At 44.0% G+C, this 25,396-nt stretch overlaps 1 protein-coding gene across 1 annotated transcript in view; it reads right to left on the reverse strand.

Annotated features, from left to right (window-relative positions):
* Positions 1–25,396, reverse strand: part of LOC126339955 (uncharacterized) — a 284,117-nt gene that overhangs the window by 22,246 nt on the left and 236,475 nt on the right. Inside the window, exons 15-18 of the mRNA XM_050001678.1 lie at positions 20,363–20,544; positions 14,041–14,242; positions 9,198–9,405; positions 3,053–3,245 (exon numbers count right to left, since the gene is read on the reverse strand). Coding sequence (XP_049857635.1) covers positions 3,053–3,245; positions 9,198–9,405; positions 14,041–14,242; positions 20,363–20,544 — 785 coding nt within the window. The remainder of the gene's footprint in view (positions 1–3,052; positions 3,246–9,197; positions 9,406–14,040; positions 14,243–20,362; positions 20,545–25,396) is intronic.

Raw genomic sequence — 25,396 nt, forward strand, 5'->3', positions numbered from 1 at the left:
GTCACTGCTCTACGAACTGGCATTTAGGACCTAGGTCAGGGCGAAAACACCAGCATGTAATTCCTATCTCAAGTTTCCTACCGGCTATACACACCGAGTGTATATCGGCCGAATTAGTTGTCAGAATTTCGGGAAAGAAACACCTTCTGCTGAGGCGACGATCTTATTTCACACGTAGGATACTATGAATTATAACAGAGCAACGCTGTGTGAATAAGTCAAAACAGAGCATCGCAAATACATCCGTAACGAGTAAATCCGTCGGGACAAGGTTCGCACTTATACAGAACAAGGATGCCAAATTTGTTATAGCAACAGGCACTTAAAACGTGTCGAATTTACGTGTTGGTTGGGTTGTTTCGGGGAGGAGACCAGAGAGCGAGGTCACCGATATCATCGGATTAGGGTAGGATAGGAAAGAAGTCGGCCGTGCCCTTTCAAAGGAACCATCCTGTCATTTGCCTGGATAATTTACGTTTCTGCTTGCGTTTGGTACGTAGTAAATACGATATAATTTCTCACTCTGGATGTACGCTGCTTGGCAAAAAAGGTGAAGAAGCACTGAGATGACATGGTTGCATGTCAATGTAACTTCGTAACCACACACATCCTGAGTGCGTATGTAAACGATTAGAGTCGCAATTCTGTGCGACAAATAGAATGCCCACCAGAGTGCTGAGTGATCAGAGTGAAAGACATGCAGATGCCGCGTACTTGTCTGAGACTGCGTTGCCGGCACCTGACACTGTAACGGTCTTAATTGTGGGTCTACATTTGGCCTGCTGGTCCAACCGTGCAACATCCAAATTTGTGACGCATTCGGATGTGACTGTAGCTCCCATGTGAACCTGAGGCAGGCTTACTCGTCCTGAAGGCTCCGATCGGTCACCTCTGACCACTGCAATGTACGGTCGCCAGCACCAAGCACTTCGTAACCACTTCACATCTGCGATCGCCACACGATAACAGGTAACGGATACCTGCTTCATTCCATATCTTGCTCCATTGCTCAGAGCTAGACAGCTAGACTATGGAGTTACCGTTCCATGAGCAGGGTGCCGTTAACACCACAACGAAAATAACTGCATTTGGAGCTCTGCCGTGACCGGCAAGCGTGGATGGCTGATGAATGGCATCACACTGTTTTCAGCAATGATTTGTAGATCTTGGCTACTCGAGATGAAGATCGTCGCCGAGTATGCCGGCAACCTGGGGAAGGGTTCCAATGTTTTGGAGAGGCATAGCAGTGTTACTCCGTAAGTCGTGGTGTGCGTATCCATCAAGTAACTGTTATTAGTGATTGAAGGAAATCTGATGCCAGCAGCTGTACGTCATGTGTCAACTTTCATGCAGCAGCATCATGGAGCCATTTTCATCATGATATGTTCGCACACAAACTATGTGTCCTTATCAATGGTTTGTGTTACATCGGGGGTAAAAACTGCAGAGGAAGACAGAGATTGGAATATATTCAGCAAATAACTGAGGACATAGATTGCAAAAAATGTTCAAATGTGTGTGTGAATTCCTAAGGGACCAAACTGCTGAGGCAATTGGTCCCTAGACTTACACACTACTTAAACTAACTTATGCTAAGAACAACACACACACCCGTGCCCGAGGGAGGACTCGAACCGCCGGCGGTAGGGCCCGCGCAGTTCGTGACATTGCGCCTCAGAACCATTCCGTGCGGCCATAGATTGCAAGTGCTACTCTGAGATGAAGAGGTTGGCACAGGAGAGTAATTGAGAGTAATTCATGGTGGGCCGCAACAAACCAGTCAGAAGACTCATGACTCAAAAAAAAAAGTTAAAAAAATAAAAAATAAATTTAAAAAATCTGAGGTACTCCCACGTCCAGCAAGATTCTTAGATCGGTTTCTAATAGAACATGTGTGGGACCATCCCAGGCATCTAGTCCTTCCGAATGTCAGTATCCGGCATATTGAGGACTAGTTACAACACTTGTGGACCAGCTTGTTTCAGGAGAGGATATAATGCTTTTATGACACCCTTCCTAACCGAATCAGTGCGTGCATCCATGCCAGAGGGTGTGCAACGTTATACTGATAAGTGATGTCATAATAGGGACATCATCATCATCATTTAAGACTGATTATGCCTTCCAGCGTTCAGTCTGGAACATAGCCCCCTTATAAAATTCCTCCATGTTCCCCTATTCAGTGCTAACATTGGTGCCTCTTCTGATGTTAAACCTATTACTTCAAAATCATTCTTAACCGAATCCAAGTACCTTCTCCTTAGTCTGCCCCGACTCCTATACTAGCATGTGTTTGTAAATTTCCCTCTATTTTATAATCACTGGAACAACATCTTGTACACTCTGAAACTTGAAGTTTCACTTCGTTCGCTGCTCTTCTGTGGGTGTTTCACTTTTTTTGTCAGTCATCTTATTTTGGTTGACCTGTCTTAGCTGCTGTGCATAAAATTCTTAGACAATAATCAAGAAATTGGTGACCTCTGAGTTATTAAACAGACAACTGAAATGTAGAATTTTTAAGGTCGTGGTCACTTGTAAGCTACGGACGTGAAAGACAAACGTCAAAAAGTACTGATTAGCAGCAGCTCAGGATATTTGAACGTAGGGTCCTGCGTAAGATCTATGGCGCAATTCAGCAGTTCTAGAATGAACACTGGGCTGGATCGCCTCATATAAGAAGCTCACATTATGTAGACAATAAGAAGTAAGAGAACAGCCTGGCTTTCACATGTCCTTTGGATGGATACCGGTCGAACAACTAAATAGGTTTTTGAGTTGAGGCCAACTGGAAGAAGGTAGAGAGGAAGGCAGTGAAAGCGGTTGATAGACGATGTGGAAGAAGGTATAAGCTCTCGAGCTTCGAGGATAGTGGAGAACTGCGCTGTTGAGGGCAGATTGGGGGAAACTTGATGCAGAGGCTAAACCCATGTAGGGTTGTATCACCATCACAAGAAGAGTAATTCGAGGTGGTAATTGGACTTCTTGGTAACTGGACTGCCTGCACGGATCATTGTGTTCACGGGATTGAAATGATGCTCTGTTGTGTCCTTACCTGGCGACAACGAGGGCGCTGCCCAGAGCAGCAGTAGAGACATCTCCTTGCTGGACTATGGCTTCCTCGCGCATGCGCACCAGCTGCTGGTAGACGTGGTAATGGCTGCGCTCGGCCGCCTTCTGTGCCGCCAGGTTCAGCGTCAGGTAGTTGGGGTTCACGGGCAGCCACGTCGTCGCGTTGTCCGAGAAACCTGCAGGCACAAACTAGTTGCAGCGTCACACAGGTCCTCCATGAAAGTCCTCACTGCAACGGTTCTATACACTGTTGGCCATTAAAACAGGCCACCACAAAAGGCAACAAATAAGGAAATTGTATTTTTGTGCGTAAATACAGGGTGTTTATAAATGAATATCGGGGTTTTAACGCTTTCTAATATTTATTACATTAAACTTACAGTTATATATGATATGTCAAATGAAAGAGCAACTCAAACAGTTTTTCCAAGAACCTTATAAATGTTCAATGTGGCATAGCGAAATACGCGATTGGTCGAACTTCACTGTACCCACGCGCTGGATAGGCCACAAGGGGCCCAATAACAGGGTTTGCTTTGCATGGCCTCCACGTTCAACCGACCTAACGCCATCATCAAGGATCGTATGTACGTGCCTCCGCTACCAGCAGACCTCCCTGAATTAAGAGACCGGATTGAAGCAGCTGTTGCTACAATCATTGAAGACTCACTTATCAACGGTTGGGAAGAACTTGGCTATAGACTTGATGTGTGCCGTGTGACAAATGGTGCTCACATTGAACATTTATAAGGTTCTTAGTGAAACTGTTTGAGATGCTCTTTCATTTGACATATCAATTATAACTGTAAGTTTAATATAATAAACATTATAAAGCGTTAAAACACCGATATTCATAAACACCCTGTATTATAATAGCAAGAATACATGATCAAAACTGTGAATGATTTGGGAGAAAACATGGTGCAAAATTTAGCACACAGACTCGGCACTTCGGGCAGCAACAATGTATAATAGTCACAGATCACTTTGTAATAATAAATTATTTTCATAGCTCTGTTTTTAAACAGCTAGAGACTTCTGGAGGAAGATCCTTGAATTTATCTTCTTTGAGGCGGGCTAGACCAGGTGTGTTCCAAGCAGCCTGGGTGGTCTTGGCGCTTTAAATATGGGACTGCTACTATCTCATGTGGATCTGTGGGTTAGCAGAACTGCTAGACTGGAAGTTCGCCTGGTTCCGTTCTCCGTGGGCCTTCGAAATTAAAGTATAGCGACAGCAGGTTCCCTGAGTGACGAACTGCACATCATATGGGCTGAAGAAAACATGTGAGAAGCCATTTTGGCGTCACTAATGTGGGCAAATTTCTGAAACTAACATTCCGGGTGTAGTGAGTCTTTCAGACACGTCGGTAGCATCGGCACTGTGACTTGAATGTCTGATCCGATGACTGGCTACACAGCAAATACTGCGTACCAGCCTCTGGTTAGTTAACCGACGTACGGTCAACGATGTTGGTTTTGTTAGTCAGATAAACTCTTTCTGAGACCGTTGAGCTTCAACTAAGCAGACATTTCAGCCACAGATATGTGAACTGATGTTCATTTTTTGTTCAAATTATAAATTGCAAAGTATGCAATTGTGACACTAACCTGAGAAAATAAATTCATGCATTAAAGATTAGGAATGTTTTTGTTCCTGTCCTGCAACTGCCGGCCGCGGTGGTCTCGCGGTTCTAGGCGCGCAGTCTGGAACCGCGTGACTGCTACGGTCGCAGGTTCGAATCCTGCCTTGGGCATGGATGTGTGTGCTGTCCTTAGGTTAGTTAGGTTTAAGTAGTTCTAAGTTCTAGGGGACTAATGACCACAGCAGTTGAGTCCCATAGAGCTCAGAGCCATTTTTGTCCTGCAACTGTAATGGTCACGCGACCCTGGTAAACAAGTAAATACGACCAGCTTCCTTCGCATAGCTAAATTGTTTCTCTGTGACGGTGTTCCATTGTATATTAAAAAAAAACCGGGTGCCCTACTTGGAACATTTAATTTGTGCTGTAGGAAATTTACTTCATTCACACCATTAATGTTTGACGAGAATTGCTCTCATTTCTATTTACCACAGTGTTGAGTTCATAGAGAGTTTCAGGAAGTGTAACAAATGCAATTGTTGGTTCAACGTTGTGCAAGACTTTCACTAGCTGGTGTAACGTTTCTGTGTTGAGTATGTATGTCCGATAGGTAGTTTGCACACTCCACTGCTGAGTCCCAGCATGACATCCACACAAAGACATAAGGGGAGTTAATTTCAAATGGTTGTAGCCCGACTGGGTATCGAGTCAATCTGAGCTTCGATGACAGATACTGGTCCAACCGAATGCCAAAGTTCGTCAGCTGCAGTGCCTGCAGACTGGTGATGCGCCAGTCACTCAGCAATGCATGGTCAAATATTTTCAGTGTATGAGATATCAGGAAATCATACAGACCACAGTAACAGTTGAAAGTCCTCCGATCGAGGGAGGTCAGGACAGCACTGGCGACACACAGTCTTGCACTACCTTGTTGAAAGATATCATCACAGAGCTCTCGAAGATGGGGCACAGCCATCTGTTTTAACACATCAGAAATATAGCGACTGCTACCCTATGCTGTGTGAACCAGAGGTGATCGTGTTGTTTATCCAATGGCAACTCAATTCAACTCGCCAAGCACTGGGCTCATGTGACAATGGCGAAAGCAATCCCATAGTTTTCACTATCCTCAGAGCCTCTACACACGGATGTTCCATCGTGATACTGAACACGGAATCGTAACTTTTCTGAAATAACGACTTGGAGCCTTTCCTGTGGCCAATGGTGTCATTGGTGCACCACTGTCGGACCGCCTGCTTCTGTTGCCGTGTCAAGACAAGCAGAAACAGTGGTCGCCGTACTGACAGACCGTGGTGCTCCAAAACGTCATCGCACTGTGTATCCTTGTCTTGCTGCAGACTAGCTCGTTTCCAGACACAAGGTACGTGGCGTGGCTGTGAAACGCTGCATCGCCAAGCATCAAGATGTGATGTGTGTTCTCTTGGGCGATGGTCCCATAGTTGTTTATGACTTCGTGAACCAATCCAGCCCATTGATCTGTGAGAGTGCCAAATCGTAGGAAATGGCTTTCGTAGAACAAGGTAGGTAGCAGACACGTGAGAGGAATTAACTATCAGCTAACGAACCTAGCCTACGATGTGGATGCAGAGAAACAGTCAGCCTTGACATTGTGATGGGGTTCTGTATTGTCTGCAGCACTCTGAATACCGATATACACTGAACAGTCAAACAAACTGGTACTCCTGTATAATATCGTATAGGTCCTCTGCGAGCACGCAGAAGCGCCTCAGCACAAAGTGGCACGGAATCAACTAATATCTGAAGTAGTGATGGAAGGAATTGCTGGAGGGAATGGACACCATGAATCCTGCAACAGTGCCCATTAATCCGAAAGAGTACGAGGGTGTGGTGATCTCTTCTGAACAGCACAAAGCAAGGCATCCCAGATATGCTGAATAATGTTCATGTCTGGGGAGTTTGGTAGCCATCGGCAGTGTTTAATCTCAGAAGAGTGTTGCTGGAGCCACTCTGTAGGAATTATGGACGTGTTGGGTGTCCCATTCTCCTGCTGGATTTGCCAAGTCAGTCGGAATGCGCAATGGATATGAAAGGATGCAGGTGATCAGAAAGGATGTTTACGTACGTGTCGCTGTCAGAGTCGTATCTATACGTATCAGGGATGCCAACTGCACAAGCCCCACACCAGCACAGAGCTTCTACCAACCTGAACAGTTCCGTGCTTTTATGCAGGGTCCACGGATTCACGAAGTTGTCTCAATACCCGTACACGTCCTTCCGCTCGATACAATTTGAAACGAGACTCGTCCGACCAGGCAACTTGCTTGCAGACGTCAACAGCCCAATGTCGGTGTTGACGGGCCCAGCCCAGGCATAAGGCTTTGTGTCATGCAGTAATCAAGAGTACACGAATGGGTCTTCGGCTCCGAAAGCCCGTGTCGATGATGTTTCGTTGAATGGTTTCTTCAGCTGACACTTGTTAATGGTCCAGTATTGAAATCTGCAGCTATTCGCGGAAAGGCTGCACTTCTGTCACGTTGAACGAATCTCTTCACTCGTCGTTCGTCCCTTTCTACGGGATCTTTTTCCGGTCGCAGTGATGTTGGAGATTTGATGTTTTAACGTATTCCTGATGTGGTCGTTCGAGAAAATCCCTGATTCGTCTCTATCTTGGAGATGCTCTGTCCCGTAGTTCGTCCTCCGACTATAATACCACGTGCAGACTTATTTAAATCTGTATAACCTGCCATTATAGCAGCAGTAAAGAATGTTACAACTGCGTCAGACACTCGTTGTCTTACATATGCGTTGCCGACGGCAGCACCGTATTGTGCCTATTTACATATCTCTGTATTTGAATATGCATGCCTATACCAGTTTCTTTGGGGTTTCATTATAAATATGCATCGGATGTCTCCCATAAGAGTATTCCATTATCTCTGATGTTTCGGCCGATACCAGTAATTTCGTTTTTGCAGGGTGTATATCGAATCGGCGCTAACTAATACAGCTTACCACTTTAATGGGACGCCTAGTGTCAAGCGAAAATTCCCGTTGGTTTCAATTTACACAAAATTACTAATTTTGTGTGCGTATTCGATAAAGCAGTCCGAAATTAGTGAGTTGCGGTTTACATTTCCTACATATGTGTGGCAAGAACAGTGAAACACAAAGACCTTGCCCCATCTCATGGCATGCTGTGCCCAGTGCTGTTTTCTACCCCCATGCAGCAGCGCTACTCACTTACTGCTGGAGTAATAGTTATTCTTCGTTTTTTCTCACTATGCATGTTAATACAAGTCGCTAAACAGAGTATCGGACTAGGGCAATCCTGATGGTGTAAACGGCGACGCCACTGAACAGTGGATGACTGGAATAGAGTGATTTGGAGTGATGGAACACGCTATACACTGTGGAAATCCGATGGAAGGGTTTGGGTTTGGTGAAATTCTGAGGAAAGTTACCTGCCATCATGGATAGTGCCAACAGCAAAGTAAGGAGGAGGTGGTGGTGTTACAGTATCGAGGTGTTTCTGTGTTTAATGTGTTGTCCCCTTATTGTGCTTAAGAAAACATTCGGCTAGATATGAACACATTTTACAGCATTATGTATTACATACAGTAGAGAAACAGTTTGGAGGGCATTTTTGTCCGCAGCTCGTGGTCGTGCGGTAGCGTTCTCGCTTCCCTCGCCCGGGTTCGATTCCCTCGTGCCTCGTGATATCTGGGTGTTGTGTGATGTCCTTAGGTTAGTTAGGTTTAAGTAGTTATAGGGGACTGATGACCATAGCTGTTAAGTCCCATAGTGCTCAGACCATTTGAACCATTTTATTGAGACCATTTTCGTTTATGTAAACATCACAGTGCATCCTGTCATAAAGCAGCAGATGTGGTGCAATGGTCTGTGGCCAGTCACATTCAATCCCAAACTGAACGCCTTTAAGAATATCTAAAACGAGGACCTCGCTCTAGACTCCCAGTGTTGAACGTTACTACCTGTTTTCGGCTCTTGAGGAAGAATGGTCTCCCATTCCTCAACAGATATTTAGATACGCCTCTGAAAGCGTTCCCAGAAAAGTTCAAGCCTTCATAAGGAGAAGAGTCGACACGCCCCATATTAATGAAGTCTGACAGGTGTCTGTGTACTATAAGTGTGAAATGTGATTGGTCCAGTAGGCTTTGCACTCCAACTGCATAGCCCCTACTTGGGAGGGTGTGAGTAACCATGTGTGCCTGGGCTTTACTGTACTTACAAGTGGAAAGCAACATAGAGTACTGGTGCTTGAGGTAGATAAACGGAGAATAGACCTGAAAGTCTCTTCGGGTTTGCTGGCCGTTCCTAAAACCAAATTGATATTTCGGCGATCCAACTGGTAGCCATCTTCAGAAGAATGTTGCTTCTGCTGATGAGTCCCGCTTAGTTCTCAGCGGGACTCATCAGCCGAAGCAGCATTCTCCTGAAGATGGCTACCAGTTGGATCAAGTTGATTTTAGGATCCGGCAGCAAACCCGCCGGGAGAGCCTACGTAATCACACGAGAATAGACCTCTCTCCTGAGGGAGACGCCTACCTGCGCTGGTGGAGTTGTCCCACTGGTAGGGGGTCCGCTCGTAGTCACGTTCCTCGCTGGTCTGGAAGTCCCTGTAGTCCTCCATGCCGATCTCTTCCCCGTTGTAGGAGACGGCGGTTCCGGGCAGCAGCGTCAGCAGCATGTTCATCCCGTCCACCAGGTCGACGCCCACCCGCGACGCCACGCGAGGCTTGTCGTGGTTGCCGGCCTGTGGGCAACACGCCGGTGAAACGGACTCTTCACTCTACAACTGATCTTTCACTACACAGCGGTGTGTGCGCTGTTAGGTTTAAAACTGTATGATGGATCGGAAATCGAACCCAGAACTTCTGTAATGTGTTTTATTCCATAAGCGCTACACCTACATGATTACTCTGCAATTCTTACTTAAGTGCTCGGCAGACGGTTCATCGAACCACTATCTCTCTACCATTCCACTCCCGAACAGGGCGCGGGAAAAACGAACACCTAAACCTTTCTGTTCGAGCTCTGATTTCTCTTGTTCTATTTTGATGATCATTCCTACCTATGTAGGTTGGGCTCGACAAAATATTTTCCCATTCGGAAGAGAAAGTTGGTGACTGAAATTTCGTAAATGGTTCTAAGCACTATGGGACTTATCATCTGAGGTCATCACTCCCCTAGACTTAGAACTACTTAAACCTAATTAACATAAGGACATCACACACATCCATGCCCCAGACAGGATTCAAACCTGCGAACTTAGTAGCTGCGCGGTTCCGGACTGAAGCGCCTAGAACCGCTCGGCCACCGCAGCCGGGGAAATTTCGTAAATAGATCTCGCCGTGACGAAAATCGTCTTTGCTTTAGTGACTGCCATCCCAACTCGCGTATCATATCTGCCAGACTCTCTCCCCTATTACGTGATAATACGGAACAAGCTGCCTTCTTTGCACCCTTTCGATGTCCTCCGTCAATCCCACCTGGTAAGGATCCCACACCGCGCAGCAATATTCTAACACAGGACGAACGAGTGTAGTGTAAGCTGTCTCTTTAGTGGACTTGTTGCATCTTCGAAGTGTCCTTCCAATGAAAGGCAACCTTTGGCTCGCCTTCCACACAATATTATCTATGTGGTCTTTCCAACTGAAGTTGTTCGTAATTTTAACACCCAGGTACTTAGTTGAATTGACAGCCTTGAGAATTGTACTATTTTTCGAGTAATCGAATTCCAACGGATTTCTTTTGGAACTCATGTGGATCACCTCACACTTTTCGTTATTTAGCGTCAACTGCCACCTGCCACACCACACAGCAATCTTTTCTAAATCGCTTTGCAACTGATACTGGTCTTCGGATGACCTTACTAGACGGTAAATTACAGCATCATCTGCGAACAACCTAAGAGAACTGCTCAGATTGTCACCTAGGTCATTTATATAGATCACGAACAGCAGAGGTCCCAGGACGCTTCCCTGGGGAACAACTGATATCACTTCAGTTTTAGTCGATGATTTGCCGTCTATTACTACGAACTGCGACTTTCCTGACGCTCTATCCATCTGAGCCACCGAGGACACAGACGATAGTGCAACTGTAGGGACTTTCTCGCGTACGCCTTGCGCAAGACTCACATTCTCACCTTGTATGTCCACACTCCCATAAGTGGTACAGGAAAATTTCTTTGAACTTTTGGAAGGTAAGAAAGACGCACTGACCGAAGTAAAACTGTCAGGTGTTTTTCGTGCCTGGATAGCCTAGCCGATAACAGTATTTGCCCGCGAAATGGAAAGGTGCTGCTTTAGAGTCCCAATACGGACACAGTTTTAAACTAACAGGAACCTTCATTCTAGTCTTTCATTCACTAATAATTTTCCATGAATGCTTTATGATTAGTATTGTAAGATGGGGTGAATAGAAGCAATGGTTACATTGAAAGAAAATTTCAAAAAATTTCTTTAGTGTCTTTTCAGAACATAAATGGGAATGTCATTCAAAGATCTGTTTGTCTAGCTTCGGCAGTGAAACAAAGTAATAGGGAAATATGAATTTCAAAGTTGGTGACCCTCTCAGTTGGTGTTTTGTTTATGACTAACATCGGAAAAAATTAGAATTATACTAATACCGCCAGCTGCTTACAGGCGTTGATAAATATCAGCGGGGACAGTTGAAAATGTGTGCCCCGACCGGGACTCGGACCCGGGATCTGCTGCTTACATGGCAGACGCTGTATCCATCTGAGCCACCGAGGGCACAGACGATAGTGCACCTGCAGGGACTACCTCGCGCACTCCTCCAGCGAGACCCGCATTCTCACCCTATATGTCCACACACTACATTCGCAGTGTCCCACCTCAACACTCTCATTACTCGTGGAAGACGTTCTTACCAAGTCCCGTAAGAGTTCGGGGAATATGTGTGCATCCGCACAGAAGAAGAAGGTCATGGCTGGTATTGCCAGAACTATATACTTACATGGATATGGTGTCTGTTCTTTCTGACATGCCCGAAAGAAGCGACATCATATTCGTGTAAGTATAATATCAGAAGAGGTGTCGAATTTCCTTACTTCGAATTTGATTTCTAAGTACCTGGTAAGGAAAATTGTATTACCATTTCGTTAACCAAAAGCTCAGTTTCAGAGTATAATTCAGTATGATTTGCATTTCACCTAATTTCAAATGTAGGCTTGTGTTTTCGGAATCTGTGTGAAGGACAGAAACAGCGATGATGATGATTAGCGTATGGCATTGGTGGCCGGGAAACCCCTCGCGGGGCGGTTCGGCCGCCGCTCCACAAGTTCTTTAACCCCACTACGGCGACTTAATGAGGATGAAATGATGATAAAAGACACACAACATCCAGTCATCTCGAGGCAGAGAAAATCCCTGACCCCGCCGGGAATCGAACCCGGGACCCCGTGCGCGGAAAGCGAGAACGCTACCGCAAGACACAGAAACAGTAAGCGTCTGTGTCTCTTCAGGGGAAGACCAAGAATTTGATGAAAATGAAGAACCACCTGTTCTCAACTAAGGACATTAAGCTGTGATTAAAGTATATGAGCAAAGCAATCAGTAATTTGGGTAGTAAACACCTAAAATCTGTTCTTTTGAAGGCAAAGGTAATGCTGACAAAAGAAAGAAAAACGAGGCCGATTAAACACGTTAACGGACAGAGCCTCATTTGTTTACTAAAGGAAATGTTGTTCGAAAGCTCTTCGTTTCTTCTGTGGATACGATTTGTAAGTTCAAATATATCATTCTTAAACATCATGTCTAGGGAATAAAGGTATTAACGAGCAAACAAAGTTCATGAATTTGATGTTACAATAAAATAATTATATTTAAAAAACTGTATTTGGAAAACAGAATAAAAAGCCACAATTCTTGCAATGTTTTTATTGTTGTATCGAATAAATCTTTTTTGAACCGAATAAATTTTCTGTCTTATTCTGATAGTTCCAAAACAGACTTTTACATGTTCCTATTCACCCCAAAGGCTAAAAAATATAAGAAATAATTGTATTGCCACTGGTATTCTATTCATGCCCATAGGGGAGTATATATATTTTTATGCTATAAACGCACGTGCTAGGTTTCAAATCTAATTAGAAATTTAGAGTTAGGTGCAAGACCTATAATCACAATTCTGACTCTCATATTTCCCCCTAGGAAAGGGGGCCTACATTTATCACAATGCCCAATGCCGCGTCGTTCCTGGGGATTGCTCAAATGTTTGGTAGGTGAAGATTACGTGAAAGGCAGATTGAAAATTTCTGTGGTTCGCCCGCGGGTCGATGTCGTGACCTGTCAGTTTACAGTAACGCGTTTGACCAGTAGCCACCAGGCCCGACAAAAAATAATTATTAGCACCGATACTCCACTTAGCTGATAATTATGGGGATTACTATTAGAATACATTATACATGATTTTGTAAAACAGGAGAAGAAGCACCAATACGCAAAAAAGGCAGCGTTTGTCGTCGTTTTATACTAAGCAGTTGTTTTTATCTAATACTTCAGACAAAGTAAATGTGTAGCTGTACAAAGACCACTTATGATGACTTGAATACGAGGATGAAGTACAGGAATGCTTACATAATGAAAACACGAAAAAAGATATTTAAATTGTAAAACACAGTTTTTCTCCAACATTTTAAGTGTGAAAACAAATGAAGGGCTCACAATACAGAAAATACACGTTAGTACTAAAGAGATTATATTCTAAAAAAGTGTGACGTAAGATTAGAGCATATAACTGAAGGCGTATTGTCTTATAGAACTGTTTTTGCTACTTGTAAAAAGGAAATCCCTATCTAGAGCAAGTTCATTATTATTATTACTATTATTTTCATTACTAGTTTCGGTATTCTGAACAGATGATCTGCGGATGTGAAACTACTGCTGCAAGTAACAGTTTGTCTGAAAGAATAACGTTACGTTACAGCCTAATCTTTTCTTTTTTAGGTATGAAGATGATCTGTCCAGATGCCTAAACCGGTAACCAAAATAATAAATATATTGATCGAGACAATGTTTTGTTTCATTAAATTTGAGCTGGTTATATGAGAAAGGAATTCTAAAACAAAAGTTGTAGGGAAGTACATTAAGATGAAAGGAACTACTATGTGGGATACATACAGAAAGAAATGGCAATCAATTCAAATCTTTAAGGTGATAACAGAAACGCTGCCTAGACATACAGACAAAGTGAGCGAATGACAAGAAATAAACTTCTCGCTGCTGAAAACGAAGAACAGGAATGAAGCAATAAGATGAAATACAATAGCTACTAGCAGCAATATTAGCGATATTACATGTGTTAGTCTAGATGGCACGAAATGGCAACATAGCAGAGACATATTGGAAATTATGAACATTACCACCCAGTTGCTCCAGAGATTGAGCCTCTTAGCACCGTCGATCCAGACATCGATTGTATTCTTGACGTCAGAGGCAGAGTTCTGGGCCTCCACGTAGACGAGCTGGAAGTTGAAAGAGAAGTGCGCTCCAGGGTTGGTGGCATTCCCGTAGTATCCTGCGATCTCGTCCATCGACCCGTAGCACTCCGTCACCATCACCGCCCTGCAGACAGAATTACCTTCTGCATTGTTCTCAGAGTGATACGTCTTGCTGAAACAATTGTGTCACATTTTCATGAAGGAGGTAGAACTGACTCAGTCTAGAAGAAACGTTCCTGTAATGATATGCCCAGAAACCAGTATCTGTTCGAATGTGGAACAGTCTGTCCTCTCATTCCCATTTGCTTGTTACGTAGAAGTGAACGCTATAGACAGTGCAGTATACAGGGTGAGTCACCTAACATTACCGCTGGATATATTTCGTAAACCACGTCAAATACTGGCGAATCGATTGCACAGACCGAACGTGAGGAGAGGAGCTAGTGTAAATGGTTAATACAAACCATACAAAATGCACGGAAGTATGTTTTTTAACACAAACCTACATTTTTTAAACGGAACCCGTTAGTTTTGTTAGCACATCTGAACATATAAACAAATACATAATCAGCGCCGTTTGTTGCATTGTAAAACGTTAATTACATCCGGAGACATTGTAACCTAAAGTTGACGCTTGAGTACCACTCCTCCACTGTTCGATCGTGTGTATCGGAGAGCACCGGATTACGTAAGGATCCAGAGGGAACGGTGATGGGCCTTAGGTACAGCAGAGACTGGAACAGCACGTTACGTCCACATGCTAACACCTTTTTATTGGTCTTTTTCACTGACGCACATGTACATTACCATGAGAGGTGAGGCACACGTACACACGTGGTTTCCGTTTTCAATTACGGAGTGGAATAGAGTGTGTCCCGACATGTGAGGCCAATAGATGTTCAATGTGGTGGCCATCATTTGCTGCACACAACTGCAAAATCTGGTGTAATGAATGTCGTACACGCCGCAGTACATCTGGTGTAATGTCGCCGCAGGCTGCCACAATACGGTGTTTCATATCCTCTGGGATTGTAGGCACATCACGGAACATATTCTCTTTTAACGTAACCCACAGACAGAAGTCCAGAGGTGTAAGATCAGGAGAACGGGATGGCCAATTTATGCGTCCTCCACGTCCTATGAAACGCCCGTCGAACATCCTGTCAAGGGTCAGCATAGTGTTAATTGCGGAATGTGCAGGTGCACCATCATGCTGATACTACCTACGTCGACGCGTTTCCAGTGGGACATTTTCGAGCAACGTTGGCAGATCATTCTGTAGAAACGCGATGTATGTTGTAGCTGTTTAGGCCCCTGCAGTGAAGTGAGGACCAATGGGGTGGCGTCATTTTTAAGTTACAATATTTCCGGATGTAATAAACATTTTACAATGCAACAAACGGCAATGATTACGTATTTGTTTATATGTTCAGACGTGCTAACAAAACTAACGCGGTTCCATTTAAAAAAAACGTAGGTTTGTGTTAAAAAACATACTTCCGTGCATTTTTGTATGGTTTGTATTAAGTAATTACTCTAGCCCCTTTCCTCACGTTCGGTCTGTGGAATCGTTTCTTCAGTATTCGATGTGGTTTACGGAATATATCCAGCGGTAACGTTAGGTGACTCACCCTGTATAGTCACTACGCAATCTGTCACACACTTTAACCCTTCTTCGCAGTGAATCACGCATCCATTGAAATACACCTAGCTCCTCTCAGATTGTGTCACATGAATTGGTCACACGCTCCTCTAAAACCTGCACATTTTCAATGGGCTATAGCATGGATCCCAACTGATTCATGTCCGATGATCGGAAGGTCATACTACTAGATCCGCTCGACCATCCCATTGTCCACGTAACGTTGCGGTGAGGTACCGTCCCACGACCTATAGAGAACCGGGGAATACCCTTTGTGCACAAATCACAATCACTATCTTTCTGCAAGGGTCACTTAACTCCAATACCGTTGGTAATTCGTCGTGTAGTGAATTGAATCTGTAAGACGGCCTATCACCGAATACTAAAATTTACTCGCCACACGTAAAACTGCCCATATCTCAACAGGTATCGGTATCCGGACATACAATTAAAAGAACTTTTCTTCTCTGTCTCCGTTCGATCAGGCCTCGGAAGACTCAACTGGCCGATCATCCGCCGTATAATCTTGAGCCGACAGGCTTCATTGGATGCGGATATCTACATCTACATCTACATCCATACTCTGCAAGCCGCCTGGCGGTGTATGGCGGAGGGTACTTTGAGTACTTCTATCGGTTCTCTCTTCTATTCCATTCTCGTATTGTCCGTTGAAGGGGCAAGCCGTCAGCACACTTCCCTCTCGGCCATTGTCTCAATCATGTTGCTCCCCAACTGGCCTCACAAGGCCTGAGAGCACCCTGCTTGCCAGCAGCGCTCGGTCATCCATTGAAGTGCTAGCCAAGCCCGGCAGCACTTAATGTCGGTGATCTGACTGGAACCGGTGTTACCAATGCAGCAAGGCCGTTGGCAACTTTCCGTCTAGTTTCCACCAGTACTGTATCCTGTAACACTTTTTTTTAAATGCTCTGTACCGGAGGGCTGAAATAAAACAGGTGTGAAAGGGTGTTTTCGGAAATTCGTAATAACATTATCTCGAAATACTCCTAAACAACTCGGAATACTTAGCTTTGATGTGGTATCCCTGTTTACAAGGGTACTATTAGGTGTCTCCTGCAATGACCGGCAACAAATTTCAAGTGGACGTCACAAACTTACTGCGCTGTACTCTTACCTCTAACTATTTTGCGTTTAGAAAAGAAGTTTCTTGAATGGACTGACGGGATCGACATGGTGGTCAATTATTTGTATAGACGATTTTGAGATAAGATCCGTGGAATCAGCAGTAGTTAAAGCTTTTGCTTTTTGGGCTACGCTGATGACACTTTCAAAGTGGAAAGGACAAAATAGTGGTGTTTTTGCACCATCTCAAATTCATTCATAAGGATATCTCGTTTATTTTGCGAGTAGAAAAGGTGTTTGTTTCTTGTTCTTGGCTGTCTTAGTCAAACGTAAGAATGATGGCCCTATGGGTCAATCATTTTGGCATAATCCTATTAACGTGCATTTATACTCACAGCATTCGAGATGCCAACACACTTCGCAAATCCTGAGTGGGCTTAAGCCACTTGCACATAGGACACATACAGATAACGGTTCTGAGAGTTCGCCTACGGCTTTCGCACATCAAAGGGCAGTCTTCAGGGAAAGTGGAGAAATGAACAAGCCATTATTACTGATCAAAACCTAGAATCTCACTGACAGTATGATAGCAAAATCCACAACTTTTCTTCCGGGAGTTGGCAACATTTGTAGGCAGGATCTTCCGGAAATTTCAAATTAAAGACTTTCTCGGTTCGGTGAAAGATGATTTATTGTTGTGGAAGGCTGGATAACACAAAATTCCTTGTCTGTGTGGTATACTTTATATAGGCCAGACCACACGTACGATGGAGGACCTGAGATTAGAACACCAATGCTGCAGTCGCATTTTGCAACAGGCGAGGTCTGACGTTGCTGAACATAGTAGATCATCTTCTCAAACGTATCTGGACACCCCTATAGTACTGCGGAATCGAAATCTAGATGTCACGTGAGGACGACCCGCTAGTATAAACGCAGATGGGGGTAACGTGTTTCAGTAGAAAAGCAGTAACCGCAGTACTGGTAGATCGGGAGAGCTCATTGACTTCGAACGTGGACTAATCATTGGATGTAGCGTGAGTAGTAAATCCATCACGGACATTTTAAACTTTCAAAAGCTGCGCATGTCGACTGTTAGTGATGTTGCTGTGATTTCAGGTGGTGATGAATGAACAGAAACTGCAGTTACAAGCATCAGACGACTTAGCTCAGCCAACGATCCAGACACAACTGCTGGTGAGAGAACCCATCTAGAAAAACAGCAGTGCCTGGTACATTCTCCTCTTATCGATCTGGCGGCTTGTGGATATGCGACTCTACCGAACCACGATACGCGAAGGAAAAATCATAGCTGAAACAAGGCGACGTCAGGAACCATCGAGCAGTGCGTAGGGTGTTGTGGACAGTCGCATCGAATCAGCAGAACGAATCACTCGTGAGTTTTAAAGTGCTACCAACACCCCTGGTAGCGCATTGATTGTACGAAAGGAGTCAGAAAGAATGGGATACAGTGATCAAGCTGCTCTTCATAAGCCACACGTTTCTGTAATCACTGCTAACCGAGGCTTTCGCTGGTGGGAGGATTGACGCAACCGGACAGAGGATGACTCAAATAGAGTGATCTGGAGTGATTAATCGTGCTATATCCTGTGGCAATCCTATGGAAGGGTTCCCATTTACCGAATGCCTGTAGAACATTACCTGCCATCATATACTCTTGTTGTGTCTATAGTTAAGTACGGAGTAGGTGGTGGTAGTGTGTGGGGGTGTTTTTCGTGGTTTACTCTACTGAAGAAAATGATAAAAAAAACGGAAGGATACGTTCACATTTCACTGAATTGTCTACTCTTACAGCACAGAAATAGTTAGTAGACGATAACTGTTCATATTAGAACTGCAGCGCACCCTGCTGTAAAGCAACGTCTGTGAGCAATAGTTTGTGGAAAATCAGATTCATGAGATGGACTGGCCTGTCCGGATTCCCAATATGAAGTCAGTGGGATAAGTTAGAATATAAACATCGCTGCAAATCTCAGCGCCCAATATCACGAGCTTTCTGGTTTCGGCTCTTGAGGAGGAATGGTCTACGATTCCTTCACAGACATTCAGACACGTCACTGAAATATCTCCCGCAGAGTTCAGGCCGTAATAAGACCAGCCTCGTCATTAATTTCCACTAGTTGGTCAGATAGTGTATATCAGCCTTTTGGAATTCTATTATTAAGCAGCCATTGGTTTAGCATGGTGGAAAACCTTATTAACCCCACAACTGGGGAAGGCACGGAATCGTGTAATTACTGTGATTTAGCTCTCGGCGTAAACGACATAGTACGAAGAGCGCCAAAGTGGGCGGCAACCCACCAGACAGCTGGGTTTCGCATTTGCATAAACGGGGGCGCTGCCTGCTGGCGGTGTGATCCGTCTTTCAACTGCGGAGAATAACTGGCGTCTATCTTCACGCAGCCGCCAATTGAGCTACGTTAGAATTTCCATTACATCCTCTTGTGCTCAAACCTGTGACCATAAGTACTGTTCCTCCTTAAATACATTCAGTATCCCCTTTTAGTCCTCTTTCGTATTAGAAATGTAGGATGAGTCTGACGCATATTTTGTAAGCAATCTCCTTCGCAGGCTGAGTGTATGTTCCCAATATTTTACCAGTGAGTCAAAGACTGATATCTACGTATCGTACAAGTGGTCTTTTGTGATCATTCCTGTTGATGTTCCTAAAAGCTGTTTGTTAACAATATTTGAGTTTAATACTTCTAATTGTGACTAATACCCGACAACGGCCGAGAGAGCGGCATGCTGACAGCACACCCCTCTATACCCGCATCTAATGACGTCCACAGGCTGAGGATGACATGGTGGCCGGTCAGTACGATTAGGGTCTTCTGAGACCTATTCGGGAGGAGTTTAGTTTAGTTTAGTTTCAGTTCTATCTTTCTTTCGCTTGTGCCTTTTCCCGCAGTTAGGCAGGGTCGGCACGGTTAATCGGATTTGGCAATGTTAGCTGAAGGGGTGGCCGGATGCTCTTCCTGCCGCCACCCCGTGCCCCCCCAGGACGGAATTAGTGTACCCCATTTGTCTGAGACTAGTGTAATCCTTGAAATAGTTCGAAAGTGTTCAAATGTCTGCGAGCCGTGTAACTGAGGCGTGACATGGGGACCAGCCCGGCATTCACCTAGGGGGATGTGGAAAACCACCTAAAAAACACATCCAGGATGGCCAGCACACGGGCCATCGTCGTTAATCCGCCAGACGGATTCGCTCCAGAAGCAGCGCAGTAGCGCTCTCGGATAACCCGGCGGATCCAATTTGGTTTAGTTCCAGTAACTGTTGTAAATATGAACTAACACAATAAGAGAATATACGCAAAAGAAGGTAAGGCACAGAGCCTGAGGACAAATGTGAAGGACTCGGAAGGGAAGGAGGAAATGAAATAGAAAACCACAGATTGAGGGGGAATTTGGTGCTATTTCATTGAGTACAAACTCCAGCAGTTGAAGAAGTCGTTGCGATTTCTTTGGTGGACTCTGCACTTGGCGTGTCAGGACTCACTCGCTGTTGATGGAGTCGAGCAGCGCCCGCCACTGCTGCACCATCTCGTACGTCTTGGGCTGGTGCTTGGTGTACTGGCCCGCCCACCCCTCGTCTGGGTAGCTCTCGTTCTCGAACAGGTGCGGGATCGCGTCCATCCTGAAGCCGTCCACGCCCTTGTTCAGCCAGAACCTCACCACGTCCTGAAATCACACGTGCTACGGTTACATTCTTCACATCCGCCTCCGTTACACACACTCCACGTGTCACTGTACAGTGCGTGGTGGCGGTTACTTCCTACCATCATCAGCTCTTTTTGACAATGGTGACTACACGGTCGGAATATGCACTCCTGATAAATACCGGTCCGCGGCACCTAGTAACACTATGGGTTCTATGATACATGAACCAGTGACTGGAAGTACTTATGCGGTTTGTCGTAAGAACTTCTAACAACCCTACCACAACAAGGTAAAATTTAATTATGATTGGAGTGTTGCTCACGCTGCTAAATATTGCATTGTCGGGCAACAACAAAGTTACATTATGTGGCAGGTGTCATTAGAGCACAGTTAATAAAGTCATTTCATGAAACAATGGATAAACTAGGCACTCTTCGTGTTTCCCACGCTGGTCACGTTGTGAACTCATGGCTCAATCGTCGAAAATCTGGGTAGTGATGAATCCAAGCTCGGATGCAAAGAGGTCTAGGTGTTATTCTGCGATATTAAAAAGTTTTATAGATGTGTTTCGTAAACCATTCTTGAAGATTAAACTTTTGCAAGTTAGCACAATGGTGATGTAAAAAAGTAATCAGCACTCCGAATTTAAGTTACACTTCTTTTTTATTACTTTTGTTCCAACATCACGTAAGTCACAAAACATCACTTCACAATATAAAACATATTTGGAAATATCTTCCTCACTGTTAAAGTTCACATTTCATAAACTGACCACAGTTTGCGTCTTTTCAACATTACGACCAAGACTTGACTCTCTAATAACCGCATACGCGCCAAAAAATCAGAGTTACAAGTACGACAAAAGAAAGAATACACATAAGAATAATATCATTGCAACATAAACAAATCGATGTACCAAAGTACCTCTACATTAATGAAATAAAATCTGAATGTTGTCGCAAAAATGTTAACTATTTTATAGAAACACAGTAGAATATTGCAAGTATCGAGAGGTTGAGGTGAGGTGCTGCAACGGTTACGTAATTCAAGTACCATTACAAACTCAAAATTACTCAAACGTAGCTTTAAAACCAGTCGCCTGAATAATAAATACATTGAAAACAAGGCCTTAGTGTTCCATTTCCATTACTTATCTTGTCTGCTGCTGTTCCACGCCCACAAGAATATCAAACTTGTGAAAGTCTATCTCTTTTCCGTCTCGTTTCATCCGCTTATGATTCAAATGGCTCTGAGCAATATGGGACTTAACTTTTGAGGTCATCAGTCCACTAGAACTTAGAACTACTTTAACCTAACTAACCTAAGGACATCACACACATCCATGCCCGAGGCAGAATTCGAACCTGCGACCGTAGCGGTCGCGCGGTTCCAGACTGTAGCGCCTAGAACCACTCGGCCACTGCGGCCGGCCATCCGCTTATAACCAAGGACAAGTAAATATGTAAATGTCTCTGTGTGCCCCCTAATATTATTCTCATCTCATCATCATGATCCGTATCCGAAACTTACGATCGAGTATGCAGAAGCTTGATGATTTCGCGAGAATGATGTCACCTCTCATCAATGGATTCCTGTTTAAGTTCGTGAGGCACATCTGTCAGTCTTTTTATGGGCTCCACCGGCTCCATCAGACTGCAAAATGAGACTTTCTGCTAAGGTCACCAGAACAAAAAGGTATCGGTAAACAGCGTTCCCAGAGATCACCTTTCTTCCAAAGACTCCCGTTTAAGTTCCGGGCACACCTCTGTCTCCCTTTCGTATGGGTTGTACCGCTCCGCCAGACTGAAAAGTAAGATCTTCTCGTAAGCTCACCAAAACAAAAAAGAGTCGCCAAAAGCTATGGTGGCCGACATCAATAACTAGCAACGCAACTTTATATTTGCAGTAAACATGGAGGAGCTGGTCGGCCGGACTGGCCGAGTGGTTCTAGACGCTACAGTCTGAAACCGCGCCACCGCTACGTTCGCAGGTTCGAATACTGAATTGGGCATGGATGTGTGTGGTGTCCTTAGGTTAGCTAGGTTTAAGTAGTTCTAAGTTTTAGGGGACTGATGACCTGAGAAGGTAAGTCCCATAGTGCTCAGAGCTATTTGAACCTTTTTTTTTTTTGGAGGGGGGGGGGGGGGGGGAGGGGAGCTGTTACGCGTATAATCAAACATTGAAAGTTACAAATGTAACAGACTACTTTCAATACGATCGTAACAGATTCTCTACAAAAATTAATAAACCACGCTTCTTTCTAAAAACATCACCTTTAAGTGGCTTAAAAATTATTTATTATTCGACAGCGTTTGTCAGTTGGGAGTTGTATGAAGGTACATCGCGGAGCATCTGAACGCAATGATTGTGTGGAATTGGTCTTCTTTTGAAGCTGGCTTGAGCTTCTTGTTCTGTCTCGTCATTTTAACAACTACTCTGTATTTGCATGGCTATTATGTTCAAAACTTCTCCCTGACAAATGTAACACTAATGATACTGTGCAGTATACACGATGGCAGACTGGATGTCATTGGCGACAAAGCAAGATTCCTAATGGCAGGCTAATGCCAAATCCAGGCCGAATAATGAATGATTTGTGCGCAGCTGAACTTTTTTAGTGGCTTTAATCAAGTACATGAGAGCTGCGGAGAGCCACATGTCCGAAATGTTCACCTCTGTGAATACCTTCGATGTCTGCCATCATGCCTGTTTCACAAGGACTCAGAACGGTGCGATAAACACCAGAAAAGATGGCTCTAGAATCCTGTTTCCCATTTATTTACAGACACTCTTTATTTTCCCATGCCCCTTCCAACAAACCTGTGTGTTCCGTTCACCTATCGTTTTACAGATTTTACGTGAGTGCATCGTTATCCGTAATTACAGTGCATTAGAAAAGCATCTCACTCGGCGCTACGTCTTCCGTAGTTGTCGTATGTAATGTTAGTTGTGTTCTCGTCTTTCAGACAATCTTTCCTCATGATGCATCCTTCTTTCCACAATTTTCTTTTTGTTTTTCTCATTGCGGGGAAAGAACATTGACTGGCAAAGAGAGTGAATCTCGGAGAAAGAGAACAGGAAACGAAACGAAACTTCACGGGTTGAGACGAAGTGTGATGTTTTGCAGTGATTAGAAAGTAGAATCGGATATAAACGTACTTGGCAGTACGAGCTGTACCGTCTCCTGGAAAGACTTCTAAAAGCCCTAGCAAAATGTTTTGATAACCACAAGTGAACTGTATCAGTAGCGAATAAAAATATGCGTGTCTATCTTTGTAAACGTACTATCAATGGTGAAATGTTACTTTGTAACGAGAGAACTTTCCACCTTTATAAATTTTGAACATAAAACTATTAATAATAAATGCATTTTTGTGTGACAAATACTAAGAATAACAGAGGCTATGCCGTGGAATTTCTATACAAAGTTGTCGGAGAAAAGACTTGGATGAATAAAAATAATGACACTGTTGTCAGCTCTCGAACCTATTAGACGCATTGTACGAAGATGCTTCTGAACACACGATTTTGTTAATTGCACGTAAGTTTTTTCACAAAAAGTATTTGTCCTTCTGATCTCATTTCATACCTCACTCTCCATGTGAACATAATTATGTGGAAATAATTAATTATCGCTAGAGTTAAAATTTTATCATCGGCCATCTGTCATTATTTTTTCGTGATGGCGCATAGGCAGCCGTTATGTAAAATGTAATTAATCACATGATTTTCGGGTTTCACCCACAAGACAACAAGAAAAAGTACTTTAAATATTTTGCTATGAGGAACAGAATTTTTTATTTTCGGGGTGCACTCAGCCTCGTGATGTTAATTGAGGAGCTACTTGACCCAATAGTACCGGCTTCGGTCAAGCATACCATCAAACGACCGTGAGAGCGGTGTGCTAACCCCATGCCCCTCCTATCCGCATCCTCCACTGAGGATGGCACGGCGGTCGGATGGTCCCAGTAGGCCACTCGTGACCTGAAGACGGAGTGCATTATTTTATTGTATTTTTTTGCAGAGTAGTTTTCTTGAATGTACACGAGGAATCAAAAAATTAAGAAATAATAATGTGTGAGGTTCAGGCTTGCTCCTGAGTAAATCGATGTCACAAAAATCTTGTTTTCACTGCCATAAATATTTTACAAATCATAATTAACAGCATAAAAAGTCGGTTTTTAACAAAGAATTTACGTAACATTGAGAATAATAGCGCAGCTACATACGTGATTATATTGTGTCTCTCTCTTTCTGCAACAATATTTATCGGCCACTGACTACTACAGTTTGAAACAAACCGGGCGTATTTTAGAGCTAGCCGTGCGTGTTGACAACATAAGTAAGTTGTTACAACCAAACTCAGTACCTTTACTCAGAATTATCTGCCTTCGGAGCAACACTGACGCTGTTAGCGTATTTTTTAGCCACTACTACGAGTGTGCAAAATATACGTACGTCACGACTTATAAATGTTTTTTTTTTCACTATTCCGAACGTTACAAGCCGATACATTTCATAAAAGAGAGAGAGAGAGAGAAAGAGGGACGATAGAGCCCACTTACCAGTGTGCCTTTCCACACCATCTGGCCTGAAAGCATACACTGATTCGGTTGTGGAAGATGTCATAAATCCGTTGTACAATCTCGTCAGGCAAGATGGACGACAACTGTTGCAACCTGTCCTTGATATTCTGAATTCTGGCACTTGGACGCGGCTGATGCCTGAGTCGGTCCAATATCTGGGAGTTTTACTGGCTACGAGGATACCTACACATAACGTAGCCAGTTGATAGAGACGCGTGCCATGTATGGGCTGCCAGCTTCTGTTGAAAACACGGCACCACGGTACCGACGCCTGAGAGGTAACATGT

The sequence above is a fragment of the Schistocerca gregaria genome, chromosome 1 (genome assembly GCF_023897955.1).
Source record: "Schistocerca gregaria isolate iqSchGreg1 chromosome 1, iqSchGreg1.2, whole genome shotgun sequence".
NCBI lineage: Eukaryota > Metazoa > Arthropoda > Insecta > Orthoptera > Acrididae > Schistocerca > Schistocerca gregaria.